The sequence below is a fragment of the Chenopodium quinoa genome, unplaced genomic scaffold (genome assembly GCF_001683475.1).
Source record: "Chenopodium quinoa cultivar QQ74 unplaced genomic scaffold, ASM168347v1, whole genome shotgun sequence".
NCBI lineage: Eukaryota > Viridiplantae > Streptophyta > Magnoliopsida > Caryophyllales > Amaranthaceae > Chenopodium > Chenopodium quinoa.
Window position 1 is genome coordinate 1,553,811 of NW_018742225.1, and position 24,578 is coordinate 1,578,388.

General features: G+C 37.5%; 2 protein-coding genes across 2 annotated transcripts; one reads left to right on the top strand and one right to left on the bottom strand.

Annotated features, from left to right (window-relative positions):
* The first annotated feature begins 5,443 nt into the window (after positions 1 to 5,443).
* LOC110734718 lies at positions 5,444 to 5,833 on the top strand. The gene has a single exon (XM_021914858.1). It carries the CDS (start codon positions 5,444 to 5,446, stop codon positions 5,831 to 5,833), a length of 390 nt encoding a protein of 129 aa, XP_021770550.1.
* Positions 5,834 to 10,624: 4,791 nt separating this feature from the next.
* On the bottom strand, positions 10,625 to 12,142 carry LOC110734727. Its single transcript, XM_021914868.1, has 5 exons — positions 12,137 to 12,142; positions 11,593 to 11,823; positions 11,016 to 11,496; positions 10,774 to 10,931; positions 10,625 to 10,690 (listed from the first exon to the last, which is right to left on the bottom strand). Exons 1-5 carry the CDS (start codon positions 12,140 to 12,142, stop codon positions 10,625 to 10,627), a joined length of 942 nt encoding a protein of 313 aa, XP_021770560.1.
* Positions 12,143 to 24,578: the final 12,436 nt, after the last annotated feature.

The window sequence follows — 24,578 nt, forward strand, 5'->3', positions numbered from 1 at the left end:
GAATGAATAGTTTAGGTAGAATCTTGTGTTCTTTGGCATGTATTTCATGATAATCATCATTATTCCCCTCTTTCTAATCATATTGGACATCCCCGTATCCCAATCGTCGTCTCTCTTGATTTTAATCATCATTATCTTTGCTTATTTGTAGTTTTAGTGGTCTTTATTCAAAAACCAACAAAAACATTCCCCTTTTGTGAATCAACCATCATCATTATCTTTGCTTGTTTAGCGTCTACTATTGCTTTTGTTAGTCATTTTACTTTCTTTTCTTTTTGTTTTATTAGTTTTATCATCCTTGTCATTGCTAATTGTTTGCTTAGATTTGGTGAATGATTGGAAGATCTCAAGGAGCACCCTCACATCAAATTGACCACGAGATCAACCGAACCTTGAGACAAGTCCGTAGGCTTTATCAAGACGAGGGAAGAGGTTTTGGTGATAAAGTTGATAGTGAGAGTGATACTTACTCTTCAAGTTCACAAATCGGATCAATGGCGGGACAAGAAAATGATGTTTTATTTTATGAGTTCGGAAATCCAGAGGATTATGAGCTCACGGGAGGGATTTTGCTACCCGTCACGGAAACTAACTTCTCAATCTATCCACAATATACTAGAATGGTCCAATCGGAGCAATTTTCCGGAAGTGCAAGTGAGGACCCTATTGAACATTTGGACTAATTCCTTGAATTGTGCGCGATGATGCAAACCAATGAAGTGAGCCAAGACTACATTCGTATGCACCTTTTCCGGCAATCTCTCACCGGACGAGCAAAGAAATGGCTAAAGCAAGTAAAGCCTAACACTCTCACAACATGGAGGGAGGTGGTAAAGGTGTTCTTGAAGCGATTTATCTCTGAGGAGAAGTTCGCCGAAATGAGAAGGAAAATCGCATCATTTGAGCAAGACGCCGATGAAAGTCTTGGTGAAGCATGGGAGTAATTCAAAGAGTTGGTGCAAGCGTGTCCCCACCATGAGTACAATCAAGGGTTGCTTATGCGATTTTTCTACGACGGATAAGAGCCCATGTCAAGAGCCAATTTGGATGCGGGAGCGGGTGGTCAATTAATCAAAATCCCTCAAAATCAAGTTGAAGCCACAATAGAAGAGGTAGAAAAGAATTACTCTTGGGCAGGGGGGGAGGGCTGAAGAAGAAATGCCCCAAAGAAAGGTGGTATTTACGAATTGGAGAAAGTTGATCAATTACAACATCAAATTGATCAACTAACAAAAGGGCTTTCCAAGTTGAACACGAGTGTGAATGCAAGTTCTAGCGGTGGAGCAAGCTCCTCTTAAGTTAAATCTTTCTCTTATCAAAATTGTGGAGGAACAAACCATGATACATCTTATTGTGGAGGTTTAAGCCCGAGCATGTAGCGGCATACAACACAAGGCAAGAGGGATTTTGAGGAAGCTGCGGTGGATTAGCTTGGGGACAACCACCACCCGGGTTTGTACCTCAACCTCAACAATGGAACCAACAAACTCAACCTTCCTACAACTCCAACCCTCAATATCAAAATCCACCTCCATCTCAACCCCAAAACCCAAGAGGAAGCTATCTAAGGAACAACCAATACAACAATCAAACCCAAGCACCTCAAAGAAATCATCAAGAACAAGCACCTCAAGCGGAGCTAACTCAAACTCATTTCCTCTAAGCCATGCATGCGCAAATGCAATCTTTTGGGCAACAAATGCAAGAGATAAGAGCTCACAACAAGATGGTTGATTCACAACTAGCTCAATTGGCCGAGAGAACTCCTTTCAATTCACCATCTACTCTACCCGGACAACCACAACCTAACCCATCTCACAACTCAAAACTTGATACATGCAAGGCGATCACATTGAGGTCAGGAACTTCCTATGAAGGGACAAATAAAGGGGATAGTGAGGAAAATAAGGGAGGAGAGGAGAGTGTGAATGAAAACAAGGGACGGAGGTGAGAAAGAAAAGGTTGATGAGATAGAAGGAGGTTCGGAGAAGAAGAAGCTTGGCAATGAGAAGACAATTTTAATTCCTATGGACCGGTTCCTTTTCCCGGTTAGCTTGCGGAGAGGAAGTTGAATGAAAAGTTTGCAAAATTTCTTAGTGTCATGAAGAATTTGCATATCAACCTCCCTTTTCTTGAGGTTGTTACACAAATGCCATTTTACTCCAAGTTCCTCAAAGATATTCTCACCAACAAGAGGAAGCTCAATGATGAGCTTATCACCCTTCCACATCAAGTGAGTGCTCTTGTCCAACATAAGATGCCCAAGAAGGAAAAAGACCTGGGAAGTTTCACTTTGCCGGTGAAAATTGGGAACATGGAAGCTAGGGACGCCTTAGCCAATCTTGGAGAAAGTGTTAGTTTAATCCCTCTATCCATTGCTCAAAAACTCAATATAAAGATGATCCCTACAAGGAAGAAAATTCAATTGGCCGATCGGTCGGTGAAATTACCTTGTGGAGAGCTTGAGGATTTTCCAATTCAAGTGGGACACATCTACGTGCCTTGTGACTTTGTAGTGATGGATATGGAGGAAGATGTTAACACTCCTTTGATTTTGGGACGTGAAGCTCTTAAAACTTTGGGGGCGGTCATCAATTGCAAGAACAACACCATTACATGTGAGGTGGCCAATGAGAATATTGTCTTTGAGTTTTCTAAGTTGCTCAAGACCCCCATGGTTTAAAAATGCTATAGAGTTGATGTTGTGAATGAGGAGCTAGATCGCTTGGGGAGGGTCATGATGAGGCCTCGATCCAATGATAGAAGCTCTTACATGCAAAGAAGAATTCCACTCTCAAGAGGCTAAAGAGTTTGTCATGGCAATGGAGGAATCCTCGAAGGAGAAGATTGAACAAAAAGTTGAGATCGAGCTTGAGTCCAAGGAGGAGAAATTAGAGGAGAGTTATAAGCCTCCTCCCAAGGTAGACCTCAAGCCCCTTCCCCGTTCTTTGAAATATGCTTTTCTTGATAAGGAGGGAAAATACCCTATTATTGGCAATGCTACCCTAGATGGTCTTAATTTGGAAAAACTTCTTGATGTTTTGAGAAAATATAAGGATGTGATAGGGTATAACATTGATGATATCAAAGGTATTAGCCCTTCTATATGCATGCATCGTATTCATCCTGAAGACGATCATTCCACCTCCATTGAACCTCAAAGAAGGTTGAACCCCAACCTTCAAGATGTTGTGAAGAAAAAAATTTTGAAACTACGTGAGGTGGGCATCATCTATGCTATCTCCGATAGCAAATGGGTTAGCCCGGTTCATGTAGTTCCAAAAAAGGGTGGGATGACCACAATAAAAGGTGAAGGGGGAGAGGAAATCTCCACCCGGACGGTGACCGGGTGGAGAATGTGTATTGATTATAGGAAAATTGAACAAAAACACCAAGAAAGATCATTTTCCTCTCCCATTCATGGACCAAATGCTTGAGAGGCTCTCTCAACATGCTTTCTTTTGTTTCTTGGATGGGTATTCTGGATTCTTCCAAATCCCTATCCATCTAAACGATCAAGAGAAAACTATTTTCACATGTCCATATGGGACATTTGCATACCTAAGAATTCCATTCGGTTTTTGAAATGCTCCTTCTACCTTTCAAAGATGCATGACCTCCATTTTCTCTGAGATGCTTGAAAAAGAAATTGAAGTTTTCATGGATGATTTTAGCGTTGGTGGCTCGTCTTTTGACACTTGTCTTTTTAACCTTGAAAAAGTTTTGAAAAGGTGTCAAGAGACGAGTTTGGTTTTGAATTGGGAAAAATGCCACTTCATGGTCGAGGAGGGCATTTTCCTCGGCCATAAAGTTTCAAAAAATGGCATTGAGGTTGATCCGGCCAAAGTTTCGGTGATTGAGAAATTTCCCCCTCCTACTTCTATCACAAGAGTACGAGCTTTTCTTGGGCATGCCGGTTTCTACCGGATATTTATCAAAGACTTTTCATCAATCGCCAAACCTTTGACCGAATTACTCAAAAAGGATGTTGCTTTTAACTTCAATGAGGCTTGCCTTAAAGCATTTCGTAAGCTCAAGGAAGCTCTCATTTCCTCTCTTGTTGTGCAAGCTCCGGATTGGAGCTTGCCTTTTGAGCTAATGTTCGATGCAAGTGATTTTTGCAGTGGGTGCCGTGCTTGGACAAAAGAAAGAAGGAAAATCATGTGACATCTACTATGCAAGTAGGAATCTTGATGAAGCTCAAAAGAACTATATAACAACAGAGAAGGAAATGCTAGCGGTTGTTTTTGGCTTTGATAAGTTTAGGTCCTATCTTATTTGCTCTAAGGTGATTGTGTACACGGATCATATTGCGGTGCGATATCTCATGACTAAGAAGGAATCAAAGCCTCGCCTAATCCGTTGGGTTCTCTCTCTTCAAGATTTTCACATGGAAATGAGGGACAAAAAGGGAACGGAGAACTACGTACGTTGTGGATCATTTGTCTAGGATACCTTTTGAGAACAAAGATGATGTACCAATCAATGATGAGATAGGATTTGAAGCTCTCATGGCTATGGCTTCAACATGTAGCCCTTGGTATGAAGACATTACTAATTATCTTGCTTAAGTCACTCCCCCAGAGTTTTCTTCTCAACAAAAGAAGAGGTTTTTCAAGGAAGTGAGGAGATATTTTTGGAACGACCCATACTTGTTCAAATAATGCGGAGATGGACTTTTTCAAAAATGTGTTCCGGATCATGAAATCAAAGGAGTTCTTGAGCATTGACATTCACTACCATGTGGAGGACATGGGGCTGTTGATAAGACGGTGGCAAAAATCTCTCTATCTCTATTGTGGTGGCCAACGATGCATAAGAATGCCCACAAGTTCGTTTCACAATGTGATAGGTGTCAAAGGAGTGGTGGCATAACCAAAAGAGATGAAATGCCTCAACAAAATGTCTTGGAAGTTGAGCCCTTTGATGTATGGGGAGTGGACTTTATGGGGCCTTTCGTTTCTTCTTGTGGAAATCTATATATATATTGGTAGCGGTTGATTATGTGACGAAATGGATTGAAGCCATACCCTCACCTACAAATGATCACAAGGTTGTGCTTAAGATTCTAAAGAAGATCATTTTTCCTAGGTTTGGGGTTCCGAGGGTGATAATTAGTGATGGAGGCTCCCATTTCACCAAAAAGCAATTTGAAGCTCTTCTCAAGAGGTATGACTTTCATCACAAGGTTGGATTACCTTACCACCCTCAAACTCAAGGACAAGTGGAGGTCTCAAATCGTGAAATCAAAAATCTTCTTGAAAGGATGGTGAACAAATCAAGGAAAGATTGGTCTCTCAAACTTGATGACACAATATGGGCTCTTAAGACGGCGTAAAAGACTCCAATCGGCACGACCCCCTATAGGTTGGTCTATGGAAAGGCTTGTCACTTGCCGGTTGAGTAAGAATACAAGGCTTGGTGGGCCATCAAAGAACTCAATATGGATTTATCGTTGGCCGGTGAGAAGAGATTGCTTAAGCTCAATGAACTTGAAGAGCTTAGAGATGATGCTTATGAGAGCTCAAGGTTATATAAGGAGAAGACCAAAAAGTGGCATGACCAACATATTCGAAACAAGAGCTTTAAGGTTGGAGACAAGGTTTTGCTTTTCAACTCAAGGCTTCGTTGGTTTCCGGGTAAACTCAAGTCCAAATGGTCGGGCCTCTTTGTGATATCAAAGACTACTCCTTATGGCTCCTTTGAGTTAGATTCGGAAAGCAACAAGTTTATGGACAATGGTCATCGTTTAAAGCATTACTTTTGCAAGGAAGAAGTTGGTGTCATCGAATGTATAATGCTTGATCCTTTGGATCCCAAGCCTCCCCCTTGAAGAATTTTCCTCATGGTCAAGCTAGTGACCTCATAAAGAAACGCTTCTCGAGAGGCAACCCGAGTTTCTAACTCTTTTCTATTTTTTTTATATATATTCCGATTTCACTTTCTATTTTGAATTTGAATTTTATTTTTCCCCTTTTGGTTGATAGGTGTTTGGATGATGAAGGAGTAAAGGTTTTTCTATATCGCAGATGAGAGAAGAAAGAAATTGAAGTTTGCTCTACGCGACCTTGTGCGCGACTTCTGTGCTGGCCCGTAGTGAAAAGTATGCGGGCGCGCAGCTCTGTCAGAACCCGCACACTTTTATTCAAAATTAGAGATTAGGGACAGAAGGTTTACGCGACCCTGTGCGCGACCTCTTTGCGGGCACGCAGGGAAGGGTGTGCGGGCGCGCAAGCATTGTCAAAACCCGCACACTGTTGTTCAGAATTGGAGATTTGAGGCAGTGAGTCTGCGCGACCTAGTGCGCGACCCTTGTGTGGGCGCGCAGATTCCTGTGCGGGGGCGCAGAGCTGGGAAAATCGGGGTTTAAGCTCTTCTTCCCCATTTCACCCTCGTATTTTCGCAAGCCCTATTTCATGCTCTCTTCTCTCTCCTAACAAACTCAAACTCTAACCCTTCAATTTCAACAATTTCTCACAAATTCCATTGATTTTCCTTCTAATCCATCAAAATTTTTCACTCTACTCACAATATTACCCACTTTCTCTCTCCAAATTACCCAAAAATCCTCCATTTTTATGGTGTGCAAGCTTGGTTGAAGGTGGTGTTCTTGAAGGTTCTTAGTGATGTTCAAGCCTCTACTAAGTGTCGTTTCTTTTGTTTTGGCTCGCTTTTCAAGCTTGGAAATGGAGATGAAGGATGTTAAGGGGAAAATCGAGCCCCATCGGTGAGATTGCATAATTTATTTTGTCTTCATTTCAAGCGGCATTTGGTGAGACCTTTCCTCTCTTTTATTTTCTTTTTCTTTGGGTGTTTAGCTTAGGTTTAGCTTAGGAAGAAGTTGAATGGTTCGAGGATGTTTGCTTTTGGTTCTATGGAACCAGGGATCGTTGATGTTGTTATCGAATGATCACTTGTATAACGATTGGGGATTTAATTGGATTATATGCCTCGTGTGTGAACCTTTTTTTATTTCTTCCTCTTTCTTTTGTTTTGTTTTCCCCTTTTTGTGTTACAAGCAGAATTATGACAATTTGAAATGATTTTTGATTTGTAATTTGCTCACTCTTTTAGATTGGTTTGCCTCTCTTGACGATGTGTCTTTGAATGCTTATCTTCCTAGTTGATGAGGGTTTACACGGTTTGAGAATGCTTAGGGTTGAATTAGACACGTTGTAAGCTAAGGTAGCCCGGTTTAGAACTTTTGAGGATGTTTGAACCCCTAATCCACGGGAAAATGGTAAGATGGTGTTGCTCTCTATGGTGGATAGGATTCCCTTGGTTGGTATTTTCTATATTTCATATCCCGTGTGAGCGTCATTTGTTCTAGCCTTCATCATTCTTGTGAGCGGCATTTTGGATCCTTAACTATGCATATCTTAATCTTTGTGTTGGCGTCTTGCTCCCAAGATCGTGACCATATAACTCTACAGGAGGAAGAGGGCCTTTCTTCTCATTTTTTTCTTTGCTTTCTTTGTGTTTTGTTACAAATTTGGTTTTCATTTTTGCATCCACCCACTTGCTAACCAATTTGAGCCTTATTTCCCCTTTCTTGGCTTAGCCATATTACAAACCTATCGGCCTATGTTCTACCAACCCTTGTAGTTAGTGAAGCATTGGCTTGTGAGGTTCGAGTTTGATAATGTTGAAATTGAGCAAGAAAGTTGTGTAATTTAGTTCAAGTAAGGTTTTGAAAGATTATTCATGAAAAGAGTATGCAAAAAAGTTTGGCAAGAAAGTTGAAACTCATGAAAACCAAAGAAAAAAAAAGTGAAGGAAATGAAAAGGATTGAAGTAATGTGGTGTGGTTTGTTTTGAAAGGTTGTAAGTTTGAGAATAGGTTCAATTCTTAGGATGTTCTTGAGAGATGGCCACTCTTATGCTTCACTTAGGAATTTCCACCAAAATTTTCAAATTGTTTCCCAACCTTAACCCCTAGCCATGACATTACAACCCTAATTAAGACCCTTGGATTTTAGAGGGGCGTGGTCAAAGAACGGTGGAGGGAGATAGATTTCAACCCTATGGAGAGATTATGCATAGTTGAGATGTGGAGATGACCTTATGATTCTACATAAAAATTTCTTTTTCCGGTTCCCTCGAGGAATCATAAGGAGCTAGCTAAGGGATGAATTGAAGCTAGTGGAGAGAACACGGACCGTCTTGGTTGGGGCTAGGGCGGAGAATGAAATCATTGGATCTCTATGCTTAGCTTAGGTTTGTCTTTTTCAACCTTGAGCATCCTGGAACATGTTTTCCCTCTTTGAATTGAGAAAGATAGGTATCCTTTGGTGCATTTATTTGCGTGTGAGTCGAAATGGACCATTTCATTACCTTGAGGCTTGATTGGTTTTGCTAAAACCTTATCATGTTATGTTTGTTGTGTTTGTCTCTTTGTTCCTGTTTTCCTTGATTGAGGACAAGCAAAAGGCAAGTGTGGGGGACTTTGATGAGTGGCATTTATGCCACTCTTTTATCCTTTTTCTCTAAGGATTCTCCCCTCATTTGCACTTGTTTGACCATTTTTTAAGCATTTTTACTTAGTTTTGTTTCCTCCTTTCCTTTCTCTATTGTCTTCCTTTTTCTTAGTCCTGCCTTCTCTTTATTTTGATTTCCATGCTTGTGTTTTGTAGGTATAATGTGCCGAAAGAAAGAGGATTTCAAAGAGCCAAGATAAATTTTCTACGCGGGCTACTGTGCGGCTACTGCGGGGGCGCGCACCCTTGGCTGTACGGGCGCACAACCCTGTTAGAACCTGCGCATCCAAGCTGAAGAAACTAAGACAAACCAGAGAGTTTGCGAGACCTATTGTGCGACCTCTGTGCGGGCGTGCGGCCTGCTGCGCGGGCGCGCTTGATTTACTCGTACCCTCAAGTTGCGGCCGTGCACTATGCAAAGAGGGCGCACACTACTACTGCGCGGGTGCACAAATTTCGTGTGCGGGCGCGCACCGCTGGGTTTCTGATTTCTTTGCGCCTTGTTGCCCAAGTTTCTTTCTTTTAGGGGAGCCATATATATACAGACGGGACTCTTTGTAATAAAGGACACTTAGTTCTAATTCCATAGAATATTAGCCTAATCTAGAGAGAGAAAGTAGATTGTTATTCAAGCATCCTTTATTGTATTCAACTTTGCTTAAGTTTTAATCTTCAATCAACCAACCAAGAATCCAAGTTTTCATCTTTCATTAATCCTTTCTTTAGTAGTATCTTCTCCTTTCCTTTAGTTTTATTTATTTATTTTATTGTTGCTAATTCTTGTTAATCTTATTAGTTCATCTAGTTGTTATTAATTTCGTTGATTTTAATCATGTTTTGTTTTGAGTTTCTTGAGTTTATTTCTAGTTTTGATATTATGTTTAATCTCCCTTCTCTAGGCTAAACTTTTAGCTAGGGGAAGGGGGTGGAAGATGTGAGTTGATATTGGATGAATGATACTGGTTGGATTGAACTTATGCCATAAATTGATGAAAGACATGATTTTTAATAGCTTGAGATTATTGTTGCACTCTATTTGATGTTTTCTAGTTTAAATGCATGAAAGTGATTTGAACTAGATTAAGATCATCTCTATTTTAATGATTGCATGAGAATGAGTTATTAAAGTGGAGTTTTTATGGATTGTGCTTCTTTATTCTCTTGATTGCATTATAACTAATAGGATGCGTGAGGATGAATCTTATTAGTGTAGACCTATTTCATTGATTTGCCTAGACTATTGAATGAGAATGAATTGTTTAGGTAGAATCTTGGGTTATTTGGCATGTGTTTCATGATAATCATCATTATTCCCCTCTTTCTAATCATATTGGACATCCACGTATCCCTAGCGTCGTCTCTCTTGATTTTAATCATCATAATCTTTGCTTATTTGTAGTTTTAGTGGTCTTTATTCAAAAACCAACAAAAACATTCCCCTTTTTACTCTTGCATTAGTGAAAATTGATGTTGAATGAGTGAGCTTCCTTAGTGGTTCGACCCTTTACTTGCCCCTATACTTGTATTAGGGTAGTTTAGGTATATAAATGATTAATTTGATTAAGTTAGTTGTTTAACGACTTATCCAATCCCTATCTAATCCCTATCAGCTTAACCTCATAACAATCCCCTCTTGACACCTGGACTATACAGTGTCGGGCTACAGGTTCCATTCTCTCAAAAGTTTTAGTGACATATGGCATGTTCTTACATTCAATCTTATGGACTGACTTCCATTTTTCACTATTTCTTTTCATCATATACTTCCTCAACCATTCCATCTGAGTTAGTATAGGTTTGTCCCTAGCATCCTTGATGACAGCATTAAAGGTTTCACGAAGGTTGTTTAAGATTATGTTTGATTTACAGAAAATGCATGTCTAGTCCAGTGTTCTGGTGGGATATTGGCTAAGTAATCATAAGCATCTTCTGATAGAAAGTTTATAGACTCCATTGCAACCTCAAAATGAAACTACCATATGGAAAAAAAAAATCCAAATAAACATAAATAAGCATAATGACATCCAAAACAGATTTGTATGAGTTATCTAGCTTTAATAAGTAGTACATACCAAGGTTGTTGCCATAGCTGCATTCCAAAATAACTCCTTGAACGTTGAGTCAGTGAATTGAAGCTTGAAATTAGCCTAAATGTGCCTAACACAGTTCTTCTCAGCTAATGGCATGACATCTTGGAAGGCTTCAAGTAACCCCTGTCAAAAAGAACACTCAAGTCAGAATTGTAACAAATGCTTGTGTTTACATTATGGAAATTATTTTAGGGTGAATAACTCACCCTCTGTCTGTCTGACATGAAAGTCAGCCCTAAACCACCATGGCAGTCACCAAAATCTTTCTTCAAACACTCAAGGAACCAACCCCAAGTTTCTTTGTTTTCAACTTCAACTGTGGCCCAAGCAAAAGGGAAAATCTGGTTATTGTCATCTTCGGCAACTACAACAAAAATTTACCCTGGATAGGCCTCTTTTAAATGGCAACCATACAATCCTATGAGGGGCCTACACCCTCTATTAAAACCTGTCTTCAAAGCTTGTACATACACATACATTCTCAGAAACAGGGGAGGTTCTGGTCTGTCTATTCCCTCCTCAATAGCAAACACACTACTCCCAGGATTATGCTTGAGTAATGCCTTACCATAATCCCACACCCTACTATATTGCTCTGAGGCAGAACCATATATCATCAGCTTTACTCTAGCCCTAGCTAACCATGCTTGAGAGTACCCTACACTCACTCCTAGGTCACTGAGAACCCTTGCCCTAAAATTGTTAATTTTAGGGTTTGGGTTGCTTCTCCATTCTTCAACATACTTCTCTACCAAAAACTCATATGTGACACATGCATTCATCTTAGATCTCATACACTTGTGCTTTAATATAAGCTCCTTAATTTGCCAAGCAGAACTGTCATAAATCCTCCTTGCAGAGACCTTGAAATTACACTTCCGTACTTCGTCACTACACTTACCCAACCCTAGACTGCTTCTCTTGGGGTTCTACACACAATTACACCTTTTTCTACAGAAAATAGTTATCCTTTCCCCTCCGTTGTGTAGATAATAAAACTCATATCTATTCTCAATAGCATGTACTCTCAATGCCTTCCTTAACACCCTACTACTGCTAAACATTTGCTTCTGCTGAAGAACAATTGGCTTCTTAAAGTCAAAATCCTCTCTAAACCAGGGGCTTTCATCTACTTCCTCATCTGATCCATGCAGACTTTTTAGCTCATCTGAATCAGTTCCCTCCTCCTGCAACACAAGATCCTTGCAGCCTATATCCTTCACAAGTTGACTAAGCTCCCCATCTTTGTCTTCTTTCTGATGTTAGCAAATGTCCTTCCCTTTGGAATAAATAACATCCTAACATGATACTAGTAATTAATATAATATAGGAAAATTTGACATTTGCTACCACTTAAAGCTAATAGCTTCAAATTTGCTTCCTATTTAATTTTTTTTTTTACTTTGCTACCACTCCAAACTGATGGTGTTAAAAATAACTACCATTTAACGATTTCTGTGATAGAAGTTGATAGTGGGCCCCACCTTAGGTAACTAACTCCCTTTCTAACTTTCTCTCTCCCCGTTTTTTCCCCTTCTCTCTCTACCTTCTCTCATTCAATGCTCTGACCTCCATTATTGACGACGAATTTAACCATTTTTTTTACCCAATTTAACCTACATTCTCTCTTTCTCTCTCTATCGGTATCCTTCTTTGTTTCTATCTCTAACTTATCCTCAGATCTGGTTTTCTGTTTTGCGTGAAAGTAGTTGACTGGAGGAGGAGTTCCAACTGGGTGAAGTGGTTTGTCATCACCATTGCTGAAGTGGAAGTGCAAGAATCTTCTTTTGACAGGTAAGAGCTCCTTTTGTCTACTAGGGGACCAAGAATGAAGGTTGATTTGCAAATAATTGAAGAAATATAGGGCAATTTTGGCAAAAAAGTAGTAGTAAACCCTAGAATATCGAGCTTTACTTAATTTAAGCCTAATTATTTAATTTTCCTGCAATTAAATATGAATGTGTGTGTAAATAGTCATGTGTTGTGCTTTATTTGGTTGTAATTGTTAGTTTATGCACAGGTGTACATGAATTTTTAATTGCTTAATATTCTTTGTGTATGTGCTTTATTGTAGAATAATGGATGGTGATAATGAGAATGAGGACATTAAGATTAGATTGTTTGGTGGGTTTATTGCAAAACAAAGAAAAGGGAAAGAATAGTGGGTGTATGAAGCTGGGTTTACTTATTGGAAGCATGATGTCCCACTGTCTTCTATTGATGTAGCATACCTAAGGTATATATGTGCACAAGGGTTTGTTGAGATGTGTTGGGATGCCCCTAACATTTTCAGTATATGGCATAAGGAGAAGGGAAAGACATGGACTAATTAGAAAAGGAGGATTGATACTGAGGAAGATGTTAGGGGATTCATAGAGGCCAAACACAGGGATGGGTATCTAGAGCTTTTTCAAACAGTGGGGCTAGAGGAGTGGGACAGGTATCACCCTAGATCTGGAGCTATAACATTGGAGCAGGACTTTTCAAACTCACCCAATTCTAATCTAGCTGGATCATCCAACCCATCATATTCAGCCCAAACTGGCATTGGATCACAGCCATCCCAATCAAACCCATCACAACCCCACCCATCTCAAACTAGACAATGCTCCAATGTGAAAAACCTCTTCATTAACTAAAATAGGCCCAGGCCTTAGTATTGTGCCAGTTGTAAGGAGAAGTCCTAGGTTTAGCAAAGCTTCTCAAAGTCATCCTGCCATTAATAAGCTACCTCTGTCACAAATACGATCTACTAGCCAAATTAAGCCTGTTGTAGGAGGAAGTTGTTTAAGGGACATGAATCTGAATCTGGGTCAGGTTCTTCCACTTCTGATGTGAGTGATTTAGAGATTGGCTAAGAAGAAGGAGAAGAAGATTTACGCAACAGTGACTAGGAAGATGAAGAGTTATTTAGACAAACATGCAAGGGTTTATTAGGGGAGCTACAACAGTTAGCTGAGTACAAGGATCAAAAAGAAGACAAAGATGGGGAGCTCAGTCAACTTGTGAAGGATATAGGCTGCAAGGAGGAGGGAAGTGATTCAGATGAGCTGAGAAGTCTACATGGATCAGATGAGGAGGTAGATGAAAGCCCCTGATTCATAGAGGATTTTGACTTTAAGAAGCCAATTGTTCTTCAGCAGAAGCAAAGCTTTAGCGGTAGTAGGGTCTTAAGGAAGGCATTGAGAGTACATGCTATTGAGAATAGATATAAGTTTTATATCTACACAATGGAGGAGAAAGGATAACTATTTTCTGCAGAAAAAGGTGTAATTGTGTGTGGAACCCCAAGAGAAGCAGTCTAGGGTTGTGTAAGTGTAGTGAAGAAATAGGGAAGTGTAATTTCAAGGTCTCTTCAAGGAGGATTTATGACTGTTCTGCTTGGCAAATTAAGGACCTTAGATTAAAGCACAAGTGTATGAGATCTAAGATGAATGCATGTGTTAAATTTGAGTTTTTGGCAGAGAAGTATGTTGAAGAATGGAGAAGCAACCCAAACTGGAAAACAACAGTTTTAGGGCAAGGGTTCTCAGTGACCTAGGAGTGAGTGTAGGGGACTCTCAAGCATGGTTAGCTAGGGCTAGAACAAAGCTGATGATATATGGTTTTGCCTCAGAGCAATATAGTAGGGTGTGGGATTATGGTAAGGCATTACTCAAGTATAATCTTGGGAGTAGTGTGTTTAATGTTGTGGAGGGAATGGACAGACCAGAACCTCCCCTGTTTCAGATAATGTATGTGTGTTTACAAGCTTTTAAGACAGGTTTTAATAGAGGGTGTAGGCCCCTCATAGGATTGGATGGTTGCCATTTAAAAGGGGCCTATCTAGGGCAAATTTTGGTTGTAGTTGCCAAAGATGGCAACAACCAGATTTTCCCTTTTGCTTGGGCCACAGTTGAAGTTGAAAACAAAGAAACTTGGGGTTTCAAGAATCCTAATTTATGTTCATCAATTAAACTACAAATTAGTCCATGTCCACATATTAAATTAAGTAATACATGATTCTAATAGTTTAATTACTAAGTTAATCAACATTAATTGCATTAATTGAAGCAAAATATTCACCAAAGTACCTGTTTTCCGCCAAAAATTGCTCCGCAAAAATGCCCAGCCTACCCTAAACCCTTACCTATTTAACACCCACAACTGAATCGCAAATTATTGTTTCAAAGTTTTTGTGTTTTAAATTGATGCAATTTGAATGAGAAAATAAAGAGAAAGAAAGAATCAGAGCAAAGAATCAGACAGAGAAGTGATGAGTTTAGGGAAATCGTATTTAAATGGGGGATAACATCCACTAGCCGTTGGAGTGGACCCCACATAATTTGAAAACTAACAGAAGTTGTTAGATGGTAGTTATTTTTAACACCATCAGTTTAGGGAGGTAGCAAAGTAAAAAAAAAATTAATAGGTAGCAATTCTGAAGTCAGTAGCTTTAAGTGGTAGCAAATGTCAATTTTCCTATCAGTAGACTAAATGCATACAGGAATGAAATAGATCTTAGACGCAATCCAAGGATGAAATGGACATGTGCAGTTGGGCTAGGATTTCATAGATGTGTTGTTGAGCATAATTAGCTACAAATAAAACAAGATGAAGATGATTAAGAAATAGTTTGACAAGTAACCAAAGTAATATATACGTTAAGCAGTCTAATATAATGATTGGATTAATGTGGCCAGGTGGCACTTTGATAAAAGTCATAAGATGATATCAAAATCTTATATCAAAATTGCAATGTATCTGAGCTAAGCTTTTGATATTCTAAATGGAGAAGATATTAACAAGCTTTTGAGATTATTATTTGATTAGTTAGGTTTGTTCAGTGCCTCAGCGGTAAATTCAGCCGAGTTATTTAGACATACTCATCTTGATTGGTGACTGAATTGAATGATGTGAAGTATGTTATAGTGAATTTGTGATTTGTTGAGAGCATAGGATGTTGATGTTCGATTTTGTGAGCTTGAAATTCGAATTTTTGTTGCCACTTTCGATTGATATGCAAAACTGTGGCACTTGTAAAGTGAAATCTGGAAACTGGAAACGATACGAAATAAGTTTGTATGACAACTTGAACCCTGACATCAAAATCTGATCTTATTATGCAGGATTCTGGATGAAGCTCACGCTTCATATGTGGAATCAGTGCCCTTCAAAAGCATTGCTGCATTCACACTATTTCGCAATTAGTAGAGTTACTATATTGTACGAGTGATTTTTTTTAATATTTCTAACCGAAACTAATTGTATGTGATTTGAGAGTTCAGGTCTACAAGGCTACAATTCCCCCATTTGATTTTGTTAATTAAGCAAATTTTAAATATTTTTTTTTACTTTGGATCTTGGTATTTTATTAAAAGAGTTGATTTAAGGGCTAATTCAAGCAAACTATATGCATGTTACATTAGAGGTTCCTTAAAAAAGGAAAAAAAAAGTTACATTGAAGTCTTGGAAAACCCCGTATGTTTCTCTTAAATATTTCTTTCCTTAACTTTGGTTTTCTCTGTTGGGAGACAAGCATCTACAGGCTAACTAATTTAGGAATTCTTATAATGCGACATCTACACGTTAAGAACTCATCAACAAACTTCTTGATATGGTGTGTGAGCTTCATCTTGCATTTTGTGGTTGGAAGAAGATAAACCAGTTTAATTATGAGGTATGCATATTTCAATTACATTATCCCTCTGTTTTGATGATTTATAGACAACTATTATTATTAAGATGAAGCATGTTTTATTATCTTCAATTATTCTAAAAGTTTATATTGAGATAAATATTATAAATCTCATATAACTGGTTTTCTTTGTGTATAAATCACAAACTTTATTCTAAGAGAAGCATATAGATAGTGTGAATGTACAATGTTGCTTATTTTGCTAGTTTTTTGTAATATTACGATCATAGGTTTGGGCATTTATAGAATTAAGTTTTGAGCTTTTGAATTGTTGATTTGCTGAAACTTTAATGTCATAGGTTTTGTTTTAGTTAATGGCATTTGGCAATATTGGATTTAAAAAAGTATGGAAGCCATCGATTTATGCTTACCCAGCATAAATTTGTCAACTTTACTAGCTAAAACTGCATTTCCAAGCCTAAATTTGAGACCTTTTGATCCATTATTGCTTAGGAAGTCTAAAATAGTAAAATGTGTTGGAATGGTATGCAAGGCTTACAAAATATTGCACATATGAGAACAATAAGTTGGGTTGATTGTGTGTTGTTGATTATGAATTGGGTCTATGGATGACGAATCAACATCTGGAAAATGAGGGGTCTACGGATGACGGATCAAATTTGGTGAACAATAAATTGCTGGATTTTTCTTTTGATTGCTGTTTTTATAGGATGTTAATTTATTTAATCAATGTTATTTTGTGCTGAGTTTGAGTTATTTTGATGATGTTATTAGAATTAATAGTATGTATATTGCTCATTTATTTTGGAATTGCTGTTTTTGTCATTGATGTGATTTGTTGTTTGGGATATACAGCAAGGGAGAACGGACACAAGCTGGAGGAGGAGAATAAGAATGCTTTGGAGGATTCCAAAACCGAGGTAGCTGTTCAGAGTATTGAAGCGTCTGTTGATGATCAGGCAAGTGGTGAGGAAGGCAATAAAGAGGTGGTTCCTCAAGAAGTCACGAGGTAACTGAAACTGAACCTGTGTGGTTACTGAGGATGAGGAGAAAATTGATGCCAAATATGGTGATTTGGAAGAGAAGGCTGTTGAGATACGTTCATCTGATAATGCTCCATTGGAAGGTGTGGAAACGACTGCCTATGAAGGTGCAAAACAAGGTGATGTTGTGATTGAGCAACAATAATATCCTGTTCTGGTAACAAAAGCATGACTCGGAGGATTGAGATTCCGAATTATAAGGTGACTTTGAGTAGCTTTTCTTTGTAGCATTTATTACTTACTCTGTATTATTTGACTGGAATGAGTGATCATGTTTTAGTATTACTGGAATGAGGTTGGTCATTAATTCATTATTTCTTAATTTTACCTAAAACAGTATTCAACTTTGATAGGATTAATTGAGAGTAGTTATTTGTTCACAAAACAAAACAAAAAAGAAAAAAAAAATAGTTAACTTGCTGATGAATTTCATTGATGATCCTGCAATGTTTCAGGTTGGAGTTCTCATAGGACAACATGGAGATATGATAAAGTATCTACAGTTGTATTCAGAGGCTAGGATTCAAATCACAAGATATGCAGAAGCTGATCTACGATCTGCAACTAGGCCGGTTGAACTTGAGGAGACACTTCAAAGTTTAAACTAGGCTGAGAGTCTGTTAAAGGATGAAGTACGGTTGTTGCAAAAATTATTATGTTTTCCTTTGTTTAATTTTTTTACAGGTTTTATTGATCAATTAAGCTTTTTAATGAAAAGCATGGTAAAATTTCCTGTAATCTAGCAGTTTGTGTGAGCTCAAAGTTGGATCTGTAGAAAATTGCATTTAGCCATGATAATACACTTACACTGGCATTATTACATTCAAAGAATGCCCAATATTCAGGCTGGATGAGGATGCTGTACTGGCTGAGCTGTAATATGATAAGTGATGACCAATGACTGCTGTCCAGTATATTAGCGGAGACATTTTCGCAAGATTTTAAATTTTGTCTATCTAAAGCCAGAGGAATAGTTGATCCTCACTCCTCACCTGTTGGAAATTGACAATAAATGAAAGTTTCAGACTAATTGTAGTGTGTGCATGTGCCTAATTGCTATGGGTCCCCTCCATGCGCTCCCTCTCATATTTGTAGATTTTTTTTTTTTTTTGGCAAGCTGACGCTGGAGGCTCACCATCCCTTGTGCCTAGGGGTTTTACTGCTGCTATTACTTCTGGATCATTAGAAAATGAGATACATGTTCCCGCTGAAGAAGTAATTTAAGCTTTACACTCCTCCCCCCCCCCCCCCCCCCCCGAGTAATTCTTAATTGTATAACTACTTTAAAATGAATAATCTATGTAAAAGAAATTCAATTTTGAGTATTCGAAACTCGAAAGCTAAGATTGGGAGATGATAGCCTGTGAAATCTATGAAAATATCAAAATCACGTAAATCATAATAGCAAACATATTCATTGTGCACTGTAGGGATATAAATATTATTTCTTGCTACTTTGTCCTTTTTTTTCCAGCTTTTCTTCTTTGCCCCATGTCCCTTTCTTTCTCCTTTATGTTTTCATCTCAATCCCTAACTTTTCAAAATTGCTGATTTCAGTCTAAAATCCTTTGAAGAATCTGATTTTTGGGAGAAAATGGTTACCAAGGATGACTTGGCAAAAATGAAGTGATTAGAGAGTCTCAATTACCAAGAAGTGGTTATTCTTACAGGTCAAGGTTCTCTGCTTCTAACTCTTGCTTTACTGTTTGCAGTTTTTCATTTACTTTAAAATAACAGATGCTAGCGTCTATTAAGTTTCATTCATTTTATTTCCTAATCCATTTGATTATTTGAAGGTTTTTTTAAGAAAATATATTACTATTGGGGTGTAATTAGTTTAAATTAGCGCTTTGTAAAAACATAAGAAGTGCATATCATATTTTTTTTTTGGACTTTCTCCATTGTTCTTAATGGTGTAGAGTGTAGGTCTTATATGGCTATATGATTCTTTCGCTCTTTCTTTGTCTCTATCTCTATATGGGGCTAATTGCACCTTGCTTTGTTTTTCCTTTTGTTTGTGGGGGGGGGGGGGGGGGGGGGGGTTTGAACTTATTTTAAGTTGTTCTGTATTTTCGGGATGTTAAGCGCTCGAGTAACCTGAAAATCTTGATTTTCTAGAAAATAGGTAGATTGGTTGTTTGCTGATTGCTTTTTATTATTCATCCTTTGAAAATTTTAGTCCCACACCCTACTATATTGCATTTATCAAACAAGTTGAATTTGTTGTATAATGAAATTGGAATATAATTTAAGGTCAGATTTGTGTCTCTAGAGCTATATGTCAATATAATTATCAGGAAAGTACAGAACCAAATGTGATTGATATAATTATAGTTGGTTAGCTCTCAATAATTATACAATAATTATACAATAATTATACAAGTTTAAGGATCTCTTGGGAATGTCAGCTTTTATTCAAGAAGTTCTGTTTTAGTAAACATTATGACGTGTTTGGTGATTTTATTAGAACTTTTGATGATTTTTATGGAGGAATTGGGGTTGATGTTTCAGCTGTGACTTTTAGTTACATAGATTTTGCTCCATCCAACCCCACTTCACATTGGAATGGAGGAATTCTTTGGGTAATCCTTTTCTTTAACGAGATTATCTAAATAATAGTAATTTAAGTAAAAAAAAAGTAATAATGTTTTATAGATAATGATTTGGCAGATCTGTGACAGAGAAACCCAAACTTCACATATGGAAGAGCAAGTGAGAGAGAGAGAGAGAGGCTCTATTAATTTAATCAAATTTTGGATGAAAATACTCACTATTTTTTTCTTTCTTTCTGATGCAAGCCGAGAATAATTTAGAAGTAGAAAGATTTCAGAGTACAACTAAGCTAGAGAGGTCTATCCTCCATCATTACATTAGATAAGAAATTGGGGTTATTGTTCTCTGAATTGAAACAATAATTTGTGGAGTCACTTAGTCTACACTTCTTAGCTATAATTACATTAGATAAGATTTGTTTCTTTATTGCATCCTCTAGGCTCATAGCTAATTTGAATATTAGGCGAAGCCTTCAGCGGGTCCCTGCATTGTTTGACAATAAGCAATTTAGCATCTTTAATTTGATCCTCTTGCAGCACCCTGTTAATTGCTTGTTGAGAGTCAAAGCAAATTTGGATGGTGGACTAGCCATTTGATTCAATAATAGAAAGCCCAATATGAATTGCCTTTAGTTCTCCCTAAATAACCGATGGAGACCAAGACATTTGTTGGTAACAAAAGATCCAGCTACCATTTGAGTCACACATAATCCCTAAGGAGACATCACATATCAGTTTCCACCGGTCCTGCCTTGGTGGTGACCAAGATAGAGATGAGCTAAGGTTGGTGTTTGGGAGGGGTAGGTTGTCATCCCTTGAACTCTTGAAGTGTGGAATTCCCAAGCTTAGCTTCAAGGATGAACTTATCTTGCGGTTTTTAAGATTGGTAGAAAATTTCTTCATTTCTATTAATCTAGAGTTTCCATATAATTAAATAGAGAGAAATTAAGCAATCAGAAGGGGTCACTATTGTTGAAAGTCCGCCCCCCCCCCCCCCCTCTTCTTACACACACACCTAAAAAAGTAAAAGGATAAGAAAATTAAGGAAAATCTTTAGTGATTTGTAAAGGTTTTAATTTCAAATAAAGATTTAAGAGTCGCTGATGTTTTACTATCCTAACACAGGTTCTTAAATTCACACTTTGTGTAGTGTTATTTTTGGTCAATCTTACCATCTTTATCCGCAATAAGCCATATTTATTTGAACATTCAAGTTAACCAACTATATTTGCTAATTTGCTAGGGAGTGTGAGGATTTAGGTATATATTAAAATGTAAATTGGTTAACTTACAAAATTGAATTAAGTGATTATTGTGTTGCTGCTATTATAGTTTACATTTTTTTTTCTTTTCTGAAACAGTTATTGTCAAGTATGTAGCAATTATTTGATGGCCAGTATTTCTTATTGCCAAAAAAGTTTTTCCAAAAAGTTTTGATAACTTGGGGGGCCACACGCTTGACATTGCATCATAATATGGTAATGTCTCTAGATTTTTACATAACTTTGTGCATCTGTAAATGATCCTACTGCCACAAACTTTATTCAATTTCAGTCCTACACTTCAGCAACTTTTCATTGTTAAATTTAACACTGAAACTTTCAGCATATTGTAGTGTTTTTAATTTTTGTTGTTGATCTTTTGTTTGGTTTTCTACGTATAATAGCGGAAGCAAAGAGAATTAAGAAGTGGAGATGTCGTGTTTTTGCACTACAAGAAGCACTTGATAAGTTGCTAGAGCTCTGGTTGAAACAGCCATCCAAGGATGGAAAATGCTGTTCCTAACTTTTAAGATATAGGATTGTGCTTTAGTTTGTCTCTTCCTTTACTCAAACACAAACCTATCTTCTAATATTTCTTTCAAAGAGAAATAACATCCAATTTCAGTGGAATGATCTTGAAGCAGGGGCTAAGAAAGATCATGCTAATTGCTAATGGCCTGTATAGTACACAATAACCTCTTTAGGAAGATGACAAATTTTTATCAGATAATCAACATAGATGTCTTGGCTATGCTACCGTATATATAGTGATTCTATTTTCAAGGTTAACTTGTCTTCGCAATATAGTTCTATACTACTTCCCGAATATGTATTTCTACTATCTGATTATGCCTACTTTATTAAGAAATAAATACAATTATTTCCATTTACGTACCCTCATGACATTATATATCTTTTAAAAAAAATTTGAAATCATGACAAATTACTTTACACACGACAATACAAAGAATACATACACTTGCTATAAAGTATTTATCATAAACTCATTATAAGAATAATAAATATTTAAATCAATAATTATGATAAAAATTCACACACAGAACATGGGAATTATAACAGTAACAATTAGGCGGCTAGGTCCTTTTAATAAGAGAAGCTGACATGAACCTTATTAGAAACAATTAGCTTATATTCACACGCACAAATTCCATGCACCTATTAGCTTGTAATCCATAAAGTAAAACAAAATTTTGGGTAATAATTTTTCCTTTCCAATAATACCCCTCACAATTTTTATTTCCTTTATAAAATAAAAAACTATACAATATAGTTCAATAACTTACCTATTACGATGAAACAATTATTCGTTTCAGAAAATCAAACGATTAAAATATATGATAATACAACCAAAGCAAGAAAAAACACAGAAGGGCGACTAGTTGCCTCTAAAAGAGGCTTTAGAGGCAACCATCAATTAGCGACAGAATTTTTAGAGGCACTTGACTAATTATCTCTAAAAGTTTAAAAGTTATTAGAGGCAACATCATTATTATTAGAGACATTTTTTACTTGCTTCTATAAGTAATTTTTTTGTATTGTCTCTCTCTAAAAATCTCTCTTTCTCTCTCTAAAAAGTCAAATAAAATGAAATAGTGAGAGAAGGGGGGGGGGTAAACTTCTATTTATAGAAGGGTGAAACGGGGGCATCCCCGTTTAACTTTAAAATTTACTAGCCGTTATAACTATTCACCTATCATAGGTGGACACGTGTCACAGGCCTAACGTGACATCCACGTGACCCTTGTGAGAGGCAAATGTATAGGGTAAAAATACCCTAAATATGTGGACCAATAAGAGAAGGCCACGTGTCAAGTTTAGGCTGGCCCAAGTGGCCCAATAGCCACCTGACACGTGTCCCCTTCAGATTGCTTCTGAAATGGCGGCCTTCAAGGGCCCAAATCCCAAGAAGCACTGTAATTCGGCGCACCCCACTAAAATCTAGGTCAAGTGACCTAGATAGGGGCACACCTACCAACGACTCTATAAATAGGGAGATATTTCCCCATTTTGGGGACACACTCAATCATTTATTACACCTATTTTCTCTCTCATCAGAGAAACACCTAAGCTTGGAATCCAAGCAGATACGCACCTAAATTTCCGTACTCTTTATTCTCTTTCAAGTTACTAACTTGATCTTTGGAGGCGGAGCTCCAACCACCCGGAGTCTTCGTTGTTTATGCAGGTACAACTCAGTCAGACCAATCTTTGTGATGTAACTCTCCCGAGGGACAAAAACACCCAAAACACTTTCCTAAAGTACAACATCGAATGCTCACAATTAAGGAAACATGGCACCTAAATATATCATATTTTAATTACTGCAATTAGATAATATCGTATATTATTCATGATCATCAATAAAATATCGTATATTTTAAATTAGTCATGAGAAAGAATCAAATCTTATTTTAATCTTGAAAGATAAATCATATTTATCCTTAAAGATTATCCTAACAAAATTAGGAGATTCTATCCTAATTACTAGCTAATCACAAAATTTTAATTCAATTATATCCAAAATTAATTATTGAATAATCACATTATTTAAATCAATATTATCCTTTTGGAATATGCTAAAATATCCTAACAAATCTTATCCAAAATTAACCACTTTAATTGTGGATAATTATCAAAATTAACACACTAATTATGGATAATATAAAATTAATCAATTTTTGAAAATTTGATTTTATCAAAAATAAAACTAATTTTATCTTGAAATAATTTTAAAACAAAATAATTTTTTTTTAAAACCACCGCACACCGCTAGCCACCATAAGTGGCCAGTCGAGGCTAGCCACGGTAGCTGGGTGCTTTCCCAGCTCCCATTGATGTAAGGCAGTAGCGGTAGCAATGTTGTTGTTGGCTGCAGGCCACCGTGCGTGGCCAGCCTAGGCTAGCCACCATGGATGGCTGTTTTACAGTAGCCATTACCGCAAGAAGCAGCATCAACAACACCAGCGACAGCCATGGCACCAGCGACAGCCATGGCAGCAGTCGTGCAACACTTGCACGCTGCTGTCCAGACACCTTGGACCGCCTTCCCTGCCCCTGCCCTCCCTCTTGGACCACCACCCACGACAGCCATCGTGGCTGCGCCACCCAGCCATGGCTACCGCCCAAAATAACACCAAAAACAATTTTTTTATTTCAATTTTAATTAACAACTTATTTTAAATAAAATTAGTGAGGTCCACGATAAATTAAAACATAACTTTTATACTAATTCATCTTACTAAAATTAATTCACAATCTTATTTCAAAAACTAGGGTTTTTCATGAAAAATAAACCCCAATTTAATTTAACTCTTAAATTAAATGATTGATAATGAAAAATTCATAATTTAAACATAAAATCAATGGTATTAAAATCATGAAGCATATCTAAAACGAACTCGAAAAAAAACATGCACAAAAATCAGATTTTTAGGGCTTATTAAAGGTTTGAAATTTTCGAAAAGTTGGGGTTAGGGTTTGAAAAAAAAATCGAAT